We start from the raw sequence: 18,637 nt of genomic DNA on the forward strand, positions 1-18,637 counted from the left end.
TTTTTCCTGTTGAACTGAACCTATCTCACACTGAATAGCGTTATTTATTTGTTTATTTGTTTATTTATTCTTAAGCCTATGGGTCCTCTGAATAGCCAAAACCCCAACAGCCTCTCTCATCGCTCATCCCTCATCCCTCATCCTCTCCATCCCTATTTCCATACCCAATTAGTCTCTGCAGGGAGTATTTGATTTTCAGATGAGATTGGCCTGTACTGTCCGAGGGGAAAAACTGTTTCTATTTATAGCCCGGCCTGTAACTCGCCCCCCTGCACCGTGGGAGCAATTTCCGAAGCTTTTGTCTCTGTTTATTCATGCCTGTTTGATTTTAATTTAATTTATTATTATTTTTTTTTAATCGATCAGGCTCTCTGCAAGCGTTCGACTCAGTGAATATGTCCCTGGTTTGAATCCTGTATTTGCATCTTAATTGGGCAGAGATTTGCCAGTGGACCTTTTTCAACATTGTGTTTACACCCAAAGATTACCCCCCCCCAACACACACACACACACACACACACACACCCCACCCCCCCGTCTCTCTCCCCGTCTCTCTAACACGTTTTTAATTACGTAAAGTCTAATGAATCTCATTTACTCTGTTTATCAGGAGATGAGTAATGGCTTTAATTATTAATATGGGTTCGTCAGCTTTTTTTTTTTTTTTTTTTTTTTTTTTTTTTTTTATTATTTGGCCGTCATCCTTGTCCTGTCCTGATCGATTTAACGAGCTGTGATGAGCGGACAGACAGCTCCGTCCAATCAGACCGCTCGCTCCTCCCACTCCACCTCCTCCTGTTCAAAAACGCCTGGGTGGAGTTTGGGGGGACTATCCCTTTACCGGCAGGTCACAGGCTCCATCTCTTCACGTTTCTTAGAGAACGACACCCGTTCAGTCCCTGAACATTAAACAAACGCAGAAAATGTAATGTGGCGTGATTCCCTTCTCCAAATCTTTGTGTTTTATAGGCTCATGCCAGCTAGACTCACCAGCCATGTTTACTTTTAATATTAAATTGAATTTCAGTGCCAGCAGCCACTTTTTTAGATCTTCTTCATATGATCTCATTTTGAGCAATTCTTTTATATAAATATATTTTTTTCATATTCAAAGCCTTAGACAGCTGCAGGATTTAGGAATAATGGCTGTTTCCCATTAAACTCATACCCACTCACCACACACACACATCTGTACCAAAACCTTTATTAATCCATCATAATTTCATGACCTCAAAGACATTACACACAATATTACATTTTCTCTCTCTCACATCATCCACCTTCCCTCCCGAGCCTCAGCAGGAGGTGTGCTCCACCACACAAACTCAATGTAGTTTTGACACTGTGTGTGTGTGTGTGTCTGGTGTGTGTGTGTGTGTATGTGTGTGTGTGGTTGTGTGTGTACCCCACGTCCCCCCGCCCTCCTTTCCCTGTACCTGCTGTAGGTGTGACTCGCTCCATGAAGGACAAGGTGACCAAGCCCACCGCCATGGCGCAGGGCCGCGTCGCCCACATGATCGAGTGGCAGAGTTGGGGCAAGCCGTCGGCGGGGCCGAGGGGCGGGGCCGGCCGCACCAACCTGCAGAGGGAGAAGGAGAGGAGGATGGAGAACGACGCCTACAGCGACCTCAGCGACGGCGAGAAGGAAGCCCGCTTCGCTGCAGGTGAGGCTACACCCGGGCTGCGTCACCACGGCCACGCAGAAACACCCAACAGGGAGTTTGGCTGTTATACGACGGGCAGGGGTGCCGCCAGGAATTTTGGGCCCCATAAAAAAAAGAAAAAAAAAGAAAAAAAAAAAATATATATATATTTACTTGATGATGGTTTATACAATTGTCCCTCGCTATAACGCGGTTCACCTTTCGCGGCCTCGCAGTTTCGCAGATTTTTTTGTGCAATTTTGCATGCTTTTTTTTTTTTTTTTTTTTTTTTTTTTTTTTTTACAGCACATTGTGTTCTGTGTCCTGATTGGCTAAGGGACTGTAGACCATTGTCAATCAATCTCCTCCGTGCCGTGTCTCCTGTACAGAACAGAATGCGTTCATTCTATAATACTGGACTTATTTTTCTACGAAGGTTTGAGCTTTGAGTGTTTAAACAAGAGAGAAAAGTGAGAAAATGTTCATGCCTGTCTGAGAAAAGTGTATAAAGTGTGTAGTGAGGGGTTTTACAGCCTTAAAACATCTAGAATAACTGTAAAAAATAAAGCTGACTACTTCATGGATTTTGCCTATTGCGGGTTATTTTTAGAACGTAACTCCTGAGATAAACGAGGGACCACTGTAATTTTATATTCGTTTTACCTATTATTTGGGGGCCCTGTCAGGCAAGGGCCCTTGGAATTGTCCTAACTTTTCCCCCGTATACGGCGCCCCTGACGACGGGCGTGGTGCATGTGTGCTGTCTTCAAGTTTTTTTTTTTAGGTCAAAATGTAAAAAACACAAGGTTAAACCAGGAGCAGAGCACTAGACCTCCAGCAAGGTCGCAGCTGGGAGCCCTGTGTGCGCTAAACCCCGCCTGCCGCTGCACTCCCTCACTGCTGATTGGCCTCAAACATGAATCACGTCTTCGCTGGCCTATAAGCAACCTTCCCACCAAGTTTGGTGCAAATCTGTCTTTTACTTTTTGAATTATCCTGCTGATTCACAGACAGCTGGACCCCCCTGCCGCAGGTAAAAACAGGAAAAACAAGTCCTGGTTGCCAGAAGGCCGGCTGTGTTTTATTGTAATTATTAGCATGAGGGGGAAGCCTCTGACTTATCGAGCTGAATCAGTCAACAAAATATTCAGTTGAATTATATTGTGTTACTAATTAGGTTGTGTAATTACAGTATTATTACAGTACCTTTACAGTAGTAGGTGGTGTTTAAACACACTCACTGAGTTTTCCACATTGGACCTTATAACAGACAATATGTGACTGGTGAAGCTGTGAAAGTTAATTTATCTCCCTGATGAAATGAAACCGTGTTTGCTGAACCGTGTTGGCTTTTCACCAGAAATGGACGAGCCGCTGCGTACAGGCGTTTTAATGATTTATTACAAAGAAGAGTTGCCTCGGTGCCTTTCTTGAATATGCATGTGTTGTTCCCCCCCCGGCCACAGAGCACTTTCAGTTTTGTGGCGACAAACCAGAACACGTTTGTTTATTTTGCTTGTTTTTTCTCTTTTGAATATTTGATTAACCCACAAATCTGCTACTCCTGGCAGAATAAAAGAAGCCATTTGTATCTATTATTTTAAATAGGTCTGTCTACAAGTAATAATTACATATTTCCTACTTACTTAGACTCATTTTTTTCACTTTGCTGTTGTTGGGAAAAAAAGTTATATCTCCAAGATGTCAGCTTTTCAGGAACGACGGAGGTGCAGCTTTGCTTTTAGCTCGACAGCTTATATTTTGCAGTTTTTCCGGGGGGTTTTGAGAAGTTTTCGGTGAGGCCAAAGGTAACAGGACGGCCTCAACCCACAGAGAAATGTGTAATTCTTCAAATTAAACAACAAAACTGAGGTTATGAGGTTTCCTCCCTGTAACAGCAATGACGACTTGTCACCAGGGTATTCTGCTCTGTCTTTTGTCCTGAAAATGATAGAACAATCATGGAAATTAGTGTTGATTTGTTACCACGACAATAAAATGTTGGCATATGATGTCTCTGCAAACCAACATATGAATTGAAATGTCAGCGGTCCTGAACCCAAATTATGTCGCATACATCCACATCTCGAGACGGGCGACTTTAAACACTTTCATTTGCTTCATTAGCTCAGATGGCCACTAAACTACTTGGTTAAGGTTAGGAAAAGGTCATGGTTAACTCACTTTACACCACCTCTCGAAACTTTAATATGTGACATCAAGGTATCAAGACTCTTTATTGTCATTATGAAGAACATAATGAAATTTTGCAGACACTCCCAGCTTAAAACCACGCATAAATAGCAAACATTAATAACAAACATGCAAAAAAAAGGAAATAAATAGGGTGAAAACACGAACAAAATCGTAAAAAGCCGAGAGCCTCGAGGCGCTAAGTGGATTTCGACATATTCTTGGTTTGCAGAAATGTAAAATCCCTCTGGTGACTGGGCTGCTGGTTGATGTGTTACCACGGCAACAGCATCAATTAGGTGAGCACTGTAACCCGCAGAGTCTCGTCTTCTACCCGCACATGAAGCGGTGTCCGTTTCCATGACAAAAGTCTATGAAAGGTGTGTTTAACTAAAAGAAATGACTGAGACTCTCTAGGACACGCTCACCGCCAGGCTCTCCTCGCTCCTCCTCTCCTCGCTTCTCCTCTCCTCGCTCCTCCTCTCCTTGCTCCTCCTCTCCTCAGGTATCATGCAGCAGTTTGCGATCTCGGAGGCGACTCTGTTCGGCTGGAACTCGATGGACGGGGAGAGCATGGGCGCCGGCTCCAACCAGGGCAGCGTGGCCCACCTCAGCGAGGTCAACCAGGAGAGCATCACCAGCAGAGGTACCGCCCGCCGCCTGGCATGAGACTGATGTCACTACCTTTTCAGTTCTGTTACCTTTTTTCCATGTTTGTTCGCCTGTCAGTAGAACCTCTCAGGTGTTTGCATGAAATTTGACAGGAATAACTGATTCACTTTGGGTGGCGATCAATATCCTGCATTAACCATTAGATAATTATCATTTTTCCATCATTACTTTGCAACTGATGGAAATTAAGGCTTGAAGAGGCTTCAAAATCCCAGGGGCATGTTTGCAAGGTCGAAAAAATCTATTTACCTTAAAGTTTCAGAATAGAGAGAAGATGTGTTTGGGTGTGGAAAGCATGCTGGAGAGGTTTGCATACATTTAGTCGGCCGCTAAATGTACAAAAGCACCGTTGTGAGCCGAGAGTCTGCCGAGTTTCAATCCAAGCTCACGCCACAGCAGCTGATTTCACTGCTGATGAGCACGGCTTCGCCCGGCGAGGAGGTCCTAATCAGGGAAACTGTGTGATCCTCTGATTGGTTGTAATGAAAAACTCGGCGGCACCGAGCGGAGACGTCGGAGGAGAACGGAGAAGGTCACTCGGCACGAGCAGCTCCAGATGGCTAAACAGAAGTTCTGGCATCGCGAAACCCTCCTCTGCTCCTGCGCTCAACATCAAAAATAGATTAATTTTCACTACATCGACATGATGTGTTTTTTTTTTTTTTTAAACTCCCAAGTGGGCAATCGCTTGAACATCCTCCCTGTGCTAAGCAACAAAAGATTATTTTCCAGACTTTAATAAGAGAGTTAAATTACGTCCCTCACTGCAACACAAATGTTTTTGGATGCCGCTTTAAACTGCTATGTGCACCATTTGGCAGAAATCCCACCGTTTTAAAACAATGGTGGGATCGTCTTGAGAGAGAAAAAGCGGCGAGCTCCTCGGTTCCTCGGTGGCTCGGTTTCCTTTCACTTGCTGCCAGGAGCCTACTCTCAAAAACTTTCTTTTTTTTTTTTTTTTAAATAACGAACAGAACACATTGTGAGCGATGGGGTTTCATGAGTCCCGGGGTTACCCAAAACCTAATTACCTACTTTTTCAGCGCAAATAAACACGAGGGAACATCATTTTCCACGGCCCCGCTGCAGCTCCGCATTATTTGCAGGGGACGACATGTTCACTGTTTACTTGTGTGGTTTGGGCCCCAGGTGGCGAGTTGGCTTGTTTGGTTCAGTTGTGCATACATTGTTAAAACCGAGCGAGGGGAGAGCTGCATGACAATTAGAAACCCCATTTCACCTCGCAGGAACAGCTGGATAACCTCCCGGAATAAAAAACAAGTCAGCAGCATGAAAACCCGAGCGTTTAAGCTGCTGTTTTTCAAGTCACGGAGGGCGCCGGCACGAGATGAAGTTCATTAGCGGGAAGGCTGGTTTCCGTGTGTATTTATGTATATATGTGGTGCGAGACGGCCTGTTTCTTCTCTGGCTCTCGTCGGCGTTTAGCGCTCCGGAGCCCTCGTGGAAACCCGGAGGGACCCTGTAGGTTAACACAAGGACTTAGCCCCGCGCTCATTAACAACACCATATGGAGTCTGCTTTATCTAGCATGCAACACACACACACACACATGCATGTATACAGACACACACACACACAGAGCACCAATTAAACAGCTACTTATTATCACCATTAGGACTAAAGAGAGGTTTCTCCTTGACTGTTCAATCCCCAGGCCGCCTCTCTCTCTGTGCTCTCTGTATAGTAACAGGCTCCTCACACTTGTATCACAGCCCTTACTGGATGTTGCTTTCAGCGGAGGTCGGGGTTTATGGCTTTTATGGATTTGCAGCGGTGTTTTCGGCGAGCGAATCAAACATTTCTGGGGCATGCCGTGGGATTTATGGCTCATTTTTTGGGGGGTTTGTTTTCACACTAAGACACACGGAGGCCACCACGCAAGACTGCCAGCACAAATCTATTTTTTTTTTTTTTTTTTTTAGCATATCCAGATTGTATACATATTGATTTTAGAAAGTCTGGACAGTCCGTGCTGTTGGAGGCAAGGAGGACAACACAGACAACAACAAACACTATCCTTTTTTTTTTTTTTTTTTTTTTTTTACATCCTACTCATGTTATTACTACTTTTAATTTGATTTTTTTTTTTTTTTTTTGGAGTTTTATCTATTCCTTATCGGTCTCAATCCTGCCTCTGGCGTTTCCTCATTGAAAATTAATCAGCTAGCGTTTCCTCAGTTCATTCTTTTACTTACTTACTTACTTAATTATTGTTTTTTTTTTTTTTTTTTTTAAATATTCTGTTATTTCATTGTTTTACTGTGTGTTTGTTACATTTGTTACATGTATTTGTGTGAAAAGTGCTATATAAATCATGTGTGATTGACTGATTGATTGATTGATTTCTCATGCTTGGAAAGCCGCATCACCAGCGTAAGTAGTTACTGATGCTTACACCTTTACCATCTTATCTTACCACTAAGAGAACTCTTAAATGTCACTAAAACTTCCTGAGTAAGAGTTTCCTCTTAAAAGAGATCCACGAAGCTGCTGAGACCAACTTTTACTGAGGAACTTAGAAAAATCTTAAGCTAAGAGAAAAGGGGCGGGGTCGACCCTGTTGCTATGGATGATGTCATGTTTCAGGAGCAAGTTGACTTGCTATGCGTAAAAGAAGTATTATGATGCTCTTTGCATATTTAAATAAAGATCTAAAAATTAATTAAACATGAAACAAAGAAGAACATAAAGACGAATCAAGCAGATGTACAGCTCATTGTCAGCAGCCCCTTACACATCTGGATCTAGCTCTATCTTTTGGCTATCGATGGTTTTATATGGTGCATATAGCAAATACAATTTCGTTGGAACTACTTGTAGTGCAATGACAATAAAGGCTATTCTATTCTATTCTATTCTATTCTACTACAATCATAATAAACTCTCTAATAGAGAAAGAAATCCATCAGTCTGAACAACACCTACGTTCCCACTGTATTTATTCTCTTCTGTCTGTCTACAGCACACACTTGTTGTCAGCTCTTTCACAATGTTATTCAGGTTTTCTGTAAGCCTTGAAAAATTGTTGCTTCGACATGAAGAAAAAAGGCCTTACGTGTTTTTGAAAGTTCATAAACGGCCTTGAAAGTAGTTTTGACTAGATTTTTTTTTATGATTATTAAAACATGGTACTAAATTCATCAATAAGCCTCGGCATCTAGCATCAGCACTTCACATTATGAGCAAACCGCAGTGAGGGATATCAGTGTTGGCTTAAACTGAAGGATTTCACCAGGATTTCTTGATTGGACAAGCGTTAGGAAGACGTCATGTCTCTCTTACGCTGTGCTTCCCATTCATCTCCCCTCTGCTGCACAGACCAAGTGCTCCACCACTCCTCTGCGGATGTCTGGCCTCATACTTACGTCTCCCAGGGCCTGTACTGCCTGTCTTCCTCTGATGCCTGGGACCCAATCACCAGCCAACCCTCCGGCGTGGCCTCGCCAGCCGCCGGCTCCTACATCATGGCCGCTGGTGAGTCGGGTCAGCGGTTTTGTGTCATCATTGTGACATCGCTAAAATAATGGCACAGGAGAGAGAATGCTTTGAATTAATTATGAAAGCTGTGCTATATTCTTTATGTAAAAATACACCCATCCCATCAGCCTAAATTGGGAAGTGGAGCTGCAAGGAATGTCCCGTCCTCCCTAATTAAGACGCTGTAGATGCACCGCATTGCCTAATGAGACTCTGCTGATGGGTTTAGTCGCTGCTGCATGCACAGGAAGTGACAAATCACAACATGAGAGAAAAAGTCACACTGTGGACTCACCGCTGTTGGATCTTTTGCCTCTCTGGTGTAAAGTTCATCCTTGTCCTTTTGGCAGAATGCATCAAACTGTGTGTGTGTGTGTGTTTGTGTGCAGTTTCCTGATTTCATGTTGCATGAATCCACAAAATTTAAACTGTAATCCCCTGCTGCTTTGGGGCCGATGAGGTGCAAACTTGTGCAAATCTAAAGGATAATAAGAAAATGGAGTTCTTTGTTGATAAAATGACAGCAGACTGAGTCCTCTCTATGATACAGCACAAAATTATTATAATTAATTTAACATTAAATCAAAGTGTTAGTCATATTTTTTGCAATTTAAGCCAATTTTACCAATGATTTGGCCTGGGAGGCGTGCATACTCTATCACCAAAATGACCACATCATGGTGCTGAATGAGCCGCCTGAAAGTGCTGTTCAGTCTTGCTGCACCTGTCACGGTTATGTAAATTATATGCAAATGTATTATTTGGCCCACATACTATTTATCTGTTGGAGAGGCCATGCACATTCGAGTTGTGCCCAGTTCACTGACACATTTGAACACCAATTCGCCGAATTAATGCGGCAGATCTGAGCCGCTCTGAAAGGTGGAGCGACGACTTGGTGCAATTGTGTTTGGTCATTCAGCATGACTGCCATCACTGCTGCAGCGCCCATCCTGCGCTCTACATTCTTGGGTCAAACACGACCATCAAAACCTGAGCTCGCGTGCGGCCTGGCACCGTCTACTTCCTGGAACAGATCGCAGAAATGTGCAGTTACAAAGGAAAGGAAGTGCCAACACTGGTGGGTTAGTTTTAGACCTGAATCGTGCGATTTTGCTTTCTGGTTGAGATGAACGGGGCTGTTTGCTGGTGCAGCACTTGTTTGAAAGACTTTTTAGTGCCACAACTTGATTTGCATACATTTATTAGTGAATAATATGAAGACTCTGCACTCTTAGCCTCTGTAATTGAAGCTGACAGTTTTATCCAGAGCCTCCAGTGAGCAGGGAGACCCTCAGTGTCCTGCCTACAGCGCGTGTTGACAGAGACTGCGGTAGGTAGGGAGGTAATTTGTATTTCAAAGTGCCGTGCGCCCAGCCTGCATGGGCTTACAAGACTCTGGAAAACATAACACAACCAGAGCAAGAACATAATGAGAGCGAAAGGCGAGGCAGGTTTATTTGTACAAACTCACGGCCATTCAAAATGCTTTACGTAAAAACTCAAGAGACATAAAAACAAGATTTAAAAGACACAGTGAAGTAAAAACTCTGAAAGTAAAATACATAATACACCTCCATATATGTCAAACAATGTCAAACCAGAGATGAACACAAGCCTTAGACATCACAACTATAAAATATCCTCCCCCCAAGATGTTTGGGAGGGAAAGGGGGGGAAAAATTGAAATATAAAGAAGAATAGAAATAATAGAAAGGTTTCCAAGATAAACTGATAAATTAATGGTTAATGATTATGATATTTATGATCATTATGACTATCCATTGGCTGGAAGACATGCTATCAAAAGGTTGACATGGAACGTAGAGTTTTTCAAGAAAGATGGAAAGAGACATTATTTCCCTCTGCAGGGTAAATGGCAAACCTCTATGTTGTATATTTGTTGCATTTCTCTCTTCTGCTTCATGCAGTTCTGCATTAGGTGTTATTTAATGAGCCAATGTCCAGTTTCCTATCGATTGGTCGGCTACAAATTGATTGTAGCCTAAAATATCCCTGCGTCGGCTGGAGTCATATTGATGTTAGCGAAAAAATAATCCTACCTAATATGAGTCTGACAGCGCTGGTTTAAAGAAAACCCTACATATAAGGTTTCAATATTATGGACAATGGAACAAAAAGTGCATTTAATTTTCGACCGCTCCCAGATCACACAGGTGACACCTTCTATTCTCCTCTGGAACTGAATGAAAGTGTTTGGTTTCCACCTCCAGAGGCAAGATAGCACATCTCACCTGGGCACAAACACGCCTCTGTGCTCTGCTCAGGTTAAGGGTGACACAGCGCTCTGGATGGTAAATGCGTGCTGCACTATATGTGGTGTATGACAGTGTGTTTGACCGCGGGGCCGCTCTGTCGTCTCCTCTCTGCTCTAACACTCCGGCGGGTTGTTGTTGTTGCTCCAGGAGGCAGCAGCGGAGCAGGAGGGACGCCTGGTGAGGGCTACGAGGGGACAGTAGGAAGTTACCTCCAGCAGCACCAGGCTCAGCTCGCCCTGCAGCAGCAGAACCAACTTCAGCAGCTGCAACAGCTCCAGCACTACCAGCAGCAACAGCTACTGCAGTACCAACAGCAACAACAGGTGTGTGGAGCTCGCAACCCCAAAGTATAGATGGAGCCTGCTCAAACATTACTCCACTACAGGTGAAAGATGCTCAGTCACATTTTTACTTGAGTTAAAGTGCTGGAGTATTAGTATCAACACATTGCTGTATTGTTTTACTAAAATCTGGTAACTCTCTGAAAACACCTGATAAATGCACTGACCACATTGGTAGTTTTGCTAATAAAATGGATTTGGAGGCATTTTACTTTGAAAGAGGACATCCTGCTTGTGCTTGTGTCACCAAGCTGGATGATGAAGATCCGCTTTCATCATCAAATGCAGTTGAGAGTGGATACCGTGATTGTCAACATTTGTCTTTGTCATGTAGTGGAGTCAAAATTCATACATTTCAAAAAAGAAATACTTAGTAAAGATGTACTTTACTTGAAAGAATGTACTTTAAAAAATGGACTGAAGTACATACTCAAGTTTGCATGGTGTTTATGGCTGCAGCGCTACTCTGAACCAGCAGCTTTAGTAACAAATGGTGTGTTTGTATATTATAGCCTCTGCACACCACACTGTATGTCTAGAGCAAAGGTCCTCAAACGTATTAGTCAAAGGTCCGCGTCTGATTTTTATTCAAACTCAGGGGTCTGGAATGATTGACGATAACAAAACAACATTAATAACTGTGTCCTGCCTGGGTATTTTGTTCAACTTTGTCTTAAATGCTGGATTTATTTTTTTTAATTTCTATAAAATGGAGCAAGATTAAAATGGGTTTCTTTTGTCACAACATAAAACTGACATCTACAAGAAGATGGCACTCACTGGTGGGCTACTCGTTATCTCATTTGTTTTATTTATGCCATTTATGGTCACACTAGTTTCTACACACACACACACACACACATGATAGAAGATAGCTTTACTCAAGTTGACATTCACTCCACTTGTTACGTTACTGTAGCTAAAACAGATAAAGTAGGATAAAGTAGATAAAAGCTTCGCACCACCCCCAAAGCAAATTATCCGGCGTAACGTTAATGCGTTAAAGCAGCGACGCACAAAACAGAAAATGTCACACTTCATAATGTTTAGTATTCATAACACGAGGCCTGCGTTGGGTACGGACTGACTTGCCGCTCGGTCCAGACTTTGCGAAGCCCCGGCCGAGAGCTTGTTCATAAGTTCACCGACAGCAGAAGCCTCGTCGAACAGCGGCGGGAGCTACCAACAGGAACCAGCCGGCGCCGCTGACGCCGTGCTATCTCAGCGGCGCATCTATGCAGTATGTCACAAACATTACCCGCAGGTGAGAGCATAAAATTAAAGCGTCGATAAACACTCCCCCCCCCCCCGGTGTAGCGTGATCTCTCATTCTATCTGTGCCGTCCTATCCATTTGGCATGTGGATGCCACTTCCTAGACGTGTGATTCATTTCCTAAACAGGCTGGTGGGACGTGAAGAGCTCCACGGATTCCTGCACTGACAGTACTCGACGCTTTGCTCTGAAATTTGCTTTGAAGTACATGGGAGGGCGATGAGCACGCTGTGTGGCTTTGGCTGGTGCTACTCAGCCCCTGCCAATCAGCGCCCGGGGCCACTGGGAGCTTTTTCTGAGTCTCTGAGTCATGATGAACTCTGAAACCCTCAGACTTTTTTTTGGGGGGGGGGGGTTTCGTCGGCTGCTCTCGCTTTGGTGCAGCTCAGCACTTAAATTAAATATCTCAGGGTTATGAAATAATGAGTCGGAAAGCTCACGGACTGGATCACAGTAATGGTGTACTGATCTGAGAAGCTTGTTGGCTCTATTGAATGTGTTATACGGCCTCACATTAAAGTAGAATATTAAATATATACATTTTCTCAAATGATCAAATCAGTCTGTGTTCATGATCAGATTTATTCAGCTATTCCAAAGTATTCCCTGCAACGCAACCCTTGCTTTATAAATTAAAGGGATACCGAGTAATCTAAGACCTCTATTAGTGACCAGAAAGAACTGATAACATTGTTAGAAGTTCCCTCTTCTTCACAAATGTCTAAAGCCCCACCACTCCCTGCTGCAGATATACGGTATTACGGTAATTATGCGCTATGAGGCAGTGAAGATCTTACTTATTTTTCCTTTGGATCCTAATTAATTCTCTTCTCTCCTATTCTTTCCTTACCCTGTGATTATAGACTATGGAGCACAGGCTACACAGTGCCTCCCATTCCCTCCAAGCCACTCCCAACAGCACCATCCACAGCCTTGGTCCTCCCACCCACCCCCGCATAGCTGACCTGTGGGGAGCAGCACAGCTCGAGGCCCACCAGGTAGCTCCTTACGCTGCATTCGAGACAAATGCAAACTGGGAATAGAGAAAAAAAATCCATGTTGGAAAATGTTTCTTCTTCTTTGACGTAAACTTAAATCAATATGGAGTCAGGTGAAAGGTTAACAACATGAAATAACAGCTATGTTTTTAAGCTTGTAAGTTTTTTTTTGCACGTTGGATCTTTGCAAAATCAGAAGAGAGGAGGTGCAAGGAGAGTGTTTGTGTCATTATGTGCTTGCCTTGGAAAGGCAACACATCTTATTGTTGCTCATATTTATTCTTTTTATTATTATTATTATTATTATTATTCTGCAAATATTTTGGCGTTCTACTCCTCCTACAGCTTTGATTTTAGGCCCACACAATGAATTGGGAAAATGTGCGGCCCCATTGGGAGAAGTGTGCTATTACTTTTATAAGGAATCCAACATCTGGAATTCCCAAAATTCCAATTTTTCTGAAAATTTCGCCCATAGAAAATGAATGGCCAAAACTTCCCGAGGCTCCACAGCGCAGAGCTTTGGATCTAGGTCCACACACCAAATTAGAAAAATTTGCGTCTTTGGGAGAGGAAGCTACGTGCGAATTTTCAAACCGATCCGACATTCCGTTTTTACGCAATTCCGGTTCGAAGTTGACACAATACACATATGGAGAGAGCTAGAGTGAGTGACGTCACACTTAGAGTGAAGCAGCCCTGAAAAATCGCCTAAAACTTTTTTCTTAAACTTGCTGTGCTGGCCATAATTTTAACTCCACATGCATAAATTTGGGATCAAATTGTAGGAAAAATAGTTGTGCTTTGAAAAATGTAAAGACAAAAGCAAAGTACCTTCAACTTTTTTCATTTCGACTCTTAACGAGGCGGGAGTCCCAGCTCTCTCCCCCATTCAGTCCCATTATATCGGCAAAGCAGAGTCGCGGGAGGAAAGCAGAAACACACACGTTTCCAACTCGCCGTAAATCGGGCATTTTCGGGAGTTGGAAAATAATTTGACCATGGTTTAAAAGCTCAAAGCCTTAGGATTCTCGTGGTGCAATCCATTTTCTGCTCGGACTTACTATCGCGGAGAAAGATGCGGTAGTTTGACCCGTGGTTTTCGGCGATCTCTCAGTGTCAGTCAAACTGTGTCATTCATAGAAGCTAATTTCGGGCTCCGCCCCCATGAGCTCCAGTAGCGCAGCGGTAATCTTTGTAACTCTCATGCTGGAGAACGGAGTTCAATTCTCCTCCTGCCAGGATTGGCAGATTGGGCTATTTTTAATTCCGTTGGGCAGGGAACAATCACGTTGGGCGTCTACTTCAAAATTGGCCTGCTTTTGGCAACATTTGGCTGCTTATCAACTTTCAACTTTCAACACTAATTCTGCATCAAGGTAAGAAAAAATATGGAGCCTATTTGTGTGACTGTGACTGATTTACGGTAGTTAAATGAATAAATAAATGAATAAATAAATACATGAATAAATAAATAAATATGCTGGAATGTGATACTTATCTCCAGTCTTCACCCACTCTACTGATCTCCAGTCTTAACTCTGTTTGCCCCCATCAATACCCAAAAGTGGATTTGGCAGTGACTGTATTTACATTTACATCCAAAGAGCGTGAGCTCCCTCTACTGGCAGCCCTGTAAATATATACAAAATAGATGTTATTATAGTTAATAATATTAAAATAATAATAAAAAAATGTATGAACATTTTTGAGATGTGTTCTAATATCCCTCAGTAATTGTCAGGTAGCATAACAACCTTTTATTTATCTATATAATTCTCTTGGGATTTTTTTTTGGAATTTTTTAATATTGAAAGCAAGAGGTATGGTGTCAAAACAAAGGCCCACAAAGGGGCACTACAAAAATATTAAAAACCAATCTTTTCATGGATAAGGAAGCCTAACAAGGTAACCAAGAGATAAGAAACACATTGGATGAAAAATAATTGTTTTTTGTTGGTATTTTATGGCTGATTTAAAACACGGGTCAAAACTGAGCCTAACACCGGGGGTGTTACCATGAAATCAACACAAGAGCAAGGTTAATTGTATATTTGAAGTTATTTACGAATCAATTTGAAAACTACATTTTCGTGGCTGCTGGCCTGCACTCACATTATCAAGCCCAAACGCGCTCCAGCGCGACTGCCCTCGGTATGCACGTCACATTGAAATACACACATACATTCATCATGTCTTCCTTTTAACTAACAGACGTTTTGTTTCATTTAAGGGGTGTTTATTTACCTTGACAGTTTCAGAGGTAACTTCCTCCGTCTTTGTCCAACTGACAGCCGGAGCCCCCATTTATTTTTTATTTTTATTTTTGATTCATAATAAGAAATACCTGTTATTGTGGGACTTACCTTGCATTGTGGTAAAGGGAGAACTGTCTGTTGTGGTGATACCAGTTCTTATCACAAGAGGGCACGCTAAGACAAGAATTACAGTCCGTCCAGACGCCGTGCTCGGCTACATTCGGCTGTAATCGTCAGAAGAGTTCAAGCATGCAGATATGAACCAGGCTGCAATGTGTGCGTCTTCTGTGATGTATGATTGACAGGTAAGCAGACTGTTTAGATTAATGGAAATGTGTGTGTGTGAAATAGTGTATGTGAGTGGGGTAGCGAGACATATCAAAGAGACTCACGAAGGACATATATTATTTATTTGATGACGTGAGTAAGCTAACTGTTATGGCTAGTTCGCTCGCTAAGCGCTAATTACCCTTAGCTTGCTCCCGCGATCCGGAGCTAACGTCAACGGACGGTGGGTGATGTTTATTATTATGGAGTGCAAAATGTAACTAATATAGTCTGCCCCTTTTACTTGATGTCGTAGCACAGTGCACATGACGGTCGCCTTTGTTTTTATGTTGATCCCCTGTTGTGTTCGTGCTCTTTACATTCGGCTGTAATCATCAGAAGAGCTGCACGTGCGGTTATGAACCAGGCTGCGATGTGTGTGACTTGTTATGTATGATTGACAGATGGAGAGTAAACTCGTCTCGACCACAACGCCCTTGTAAGCGTCGTCCTTTGCAAGTGTGCTACACTATATGACAGTCTGTGTGTGCGGCGCACCTGTCAGATCTGGTTGATTATTATTATCGGTTGATTATTGATTGCGCAATGCCGCCGTTCGCATTAAACGATTTTGCGGAGGGAGGAGGACTGCATGATTTACGTCGTATCCACGTTCGCGTGCCCGACCGTGCATGTGCTTGTGCATGACATAACCACCGCGTGTCTTTGAGTATCACGGATGTGTGTAGAGCGGCGAGGAGAGACAGACAGAGAGAGAGAGAGAGAGAGAGAGAGAGAGAGAGAGAGAGAGAGAGAGCAGCACGCAGCAGTTTGTTTTGAAGCTGAGGCGCGTGATATCAGAGAAACTCTAATACAGTAGACAGGCTCTGGTGATGTTGCGTGTAACCTGACATGCGCAAGGCAAGCACATTAAAGTTTCTTCAGAAACTTTCTATCCTCTAGTTGATGTTAAAACTCTACTTTAGCCATTCATGCACTTTTTTTCTCCTAATTATATGTGTATAAATGTGACAGATTTATAACATCTGTCTAAAAGCCTTTGCCGCTCTGAAAGCTTTCTTTGAAAGCTTTCTTTCAGGTGTCAGTATTGTTCAGACCTCACCTGAATGGTTTTAGGTGGGAGTAACAGGGAAATCCAAGTGGGAAATTTCCCAGTTTGTAATTGTCTTGAACACAGCTTTCAATGCTTACCATCTTACCTGCCTCTTTCCTCTCTATCCTTCTTTCCTCTCTGCTGTCCTGTGGAGGCCAATAGTGATGCAGTGATTAGGAAAAATTAGCCACATCATATTTTCCTTTTGTCTGCCTTTCTTTGTTCATTTTTCTCTCTCTTTTTTGTGCTTTTCTGTTATTAGCAAGTTATACTGGGGGATGGAGGGAGGAGATGACTGCCAGCACAAGATTAAATACACAGATTAAATATATAAAATGTATAGTATATATTTATGTGACCTTGAGTGCTTTTCTAGTTTAGATCAGTGAAAAATAAAATGAGAAGCAATGACAATGTTTGTAACTGGTGGAGGTGGAGATTGTCGGGCAGCTGAGTGGACCGATGGCTGAGATGGTCGGAGGCGTGGTCGAGACCGTAGGGGAGGAGCCAGAGCCGGAGTCTGAAGGCATCTCCGAGCAGCAGGAAGAAGAGGAAGAGGAGGTGACGAGGGTGAGTTCATGGCCCAGAGTATCTGGCCAAAAGAGGTTTTAATTGATTTTGGTTCAAATGAAGATACAGAAATATCCCTTCTACACTGCAACCAGGTAGCCAGACTGAACAAATCAGAGAAGAGAGACTATTTCAAACAAAGAACACCTGACAGTAAAAAATAAAATAAAATAAACAATATTTAAAAAATTGGGCACATGGTCTAATACACGTCTTTCTCAGTCTTGCAGATACCAGATAATGAACATTCACTTTTTATATCTGTTTATATAAATTCCAAACTATTTTACTAGAAATGATGTGATAGATGATGCTCGGCATGCTTTGCAGAGCAGGTCATTTGACATGTGCTGCTCTGGAAAAAAATGATGAATGACCCATGTGATTTTATTGGACTTTACCATAGCTTTCAGTGTGATTCATCACAAAGTATTGATTGAAAAACTTAGCGTGCTATAGGTTGTCATTCCTACTTGTCTCTTGGATGGAGAGCTATTTATCCTTCAGAGCTCAAAAATATTGTTATAATTTCCAATGTGGCCCCTGAAACCATAACAAGATAGAGTGTTGTTTTGCATTTTCACCAGGGAACCTCCTGCTTGAGAAATCAAGAATAGTGCGATATGCTGATGACTTCACGTTGTACTATACTGTTTCCACAAGCAAAGAACTTAATACCGTCTTATCAAGGGACTGAGTATGGTAAAGGACTGAGGTGGGATTAAATCCAGGTTACAGCAACACAGAAACTGTTATCTTCAGCCCTAGACATTGTGGCCATATTGTCTCTACTTCAAAAACAAACATAAAGAATAAATAAACTGTAACTTTCTTGAGATGACTTGGCTCACTTAATCTGAACACACAGTGGTTTCTGGCACCAGAAGGAGCAAAATAGGGACAGTTAAAGGAATATGCCAACATTTTGGGAAAAATTCACTTTTTCCACTTTACCCAGACTTGGACAAGATGTTCAATATCATTTTCATCTCTGTAAGTCCAGTGGTTCAGTTCCATTGATAGCATTTTGAGTTGGCTTAGCATGAAGACTTGGGGCTCTAGTTTCGCAGACCAGGCGAGGCGGGGGCGTAGCGCAGATGCGCTTCGCCAACTGGGTGTGGCCAGGCGGATTTTCCAAGTTTGGCACGCCGTTCTCGGTGGCGCAAGTACTCCGCCATCCCTCCTACCGGCGGAGGGGAGGAGAGAAGGCATGGAGTGGGTTTGACACAGCCGATTCACATGTAACCAATCAAATGAGCCCCTGTCCTTGCCTTTAAAATGCGCTGCGCGAAGGCGTAATGAAAGTTTACACAGCTGACATAGAGGTCTATTGCCGCAGGCGGAGCGGAGCCCAGGAGACAGGCGCGGAGCGGAGACCGGCGAGCAGTGCGGACACGTCACCAAAACCTCACAGGCAGGCTTCCGGAATGTCAGGCACATGAACGATGCAATAAATACCGAAAAAAAACACTATTCAATGCTACGATCACAATCAGCACATACATATATCTCCATATCAACTGTCCCGTC

At 42.9% G+C, this 18,637-nt stretch overlaps 1 protein-coding gene across 2 annotated transcripts in view; it reads left to right on the plus strand.

Annotated features, from left to right (window-relative positions):
* The window catches only part of LOC115368296 (uncharacterized), a 75,882-nt gene that overhangs the window by 55,082 nt on the left and 2,163 nt on the right, over nt 1-18,637 (plus strand). For both annotated transcript variants that reach the window (XM_030064357.1, XM_030064358.1), the window contains exons 5-10: nt 1,446-1,664; nt 4,342-4,482; nt 7,848-8,003; nt 10,433-10,608; nt 12,764-12,898; nt 16,970-17,107. In XM_030064357.1, coding sequence (XP_029920217.1) covers nt 1,446-1,664; nt 4,342-4,482; nt 7,848-8,003; nt 10,433-10,608; nt 12,764-12,898; nt 16,970-17,107 — 965 coding nt within the window. The remainder of the gene's footprint in view (nt 1-1,445; nt 1,665-4,341; nt 4,483-7,847; nt 8,004-10,432; nt 10,609-12,763; nt 12,899-16,969; nt 17,108-18,637) is intronic.

The sequence above is a fragment of the Myripristis murdjan genome, chromosome 11, assembly GCF_902150065.1.
Source record: "Myripristis murdjan chromosome 11, fMyrMur1.1, whole genome shotgun sequence".
NCBI classification, from domain to species: Eukaryota; Metazoa; Chordata; class Actinopteri; order Holocentriformes; family Holocentridae; genus Myripristis; species Myripristis murdjan.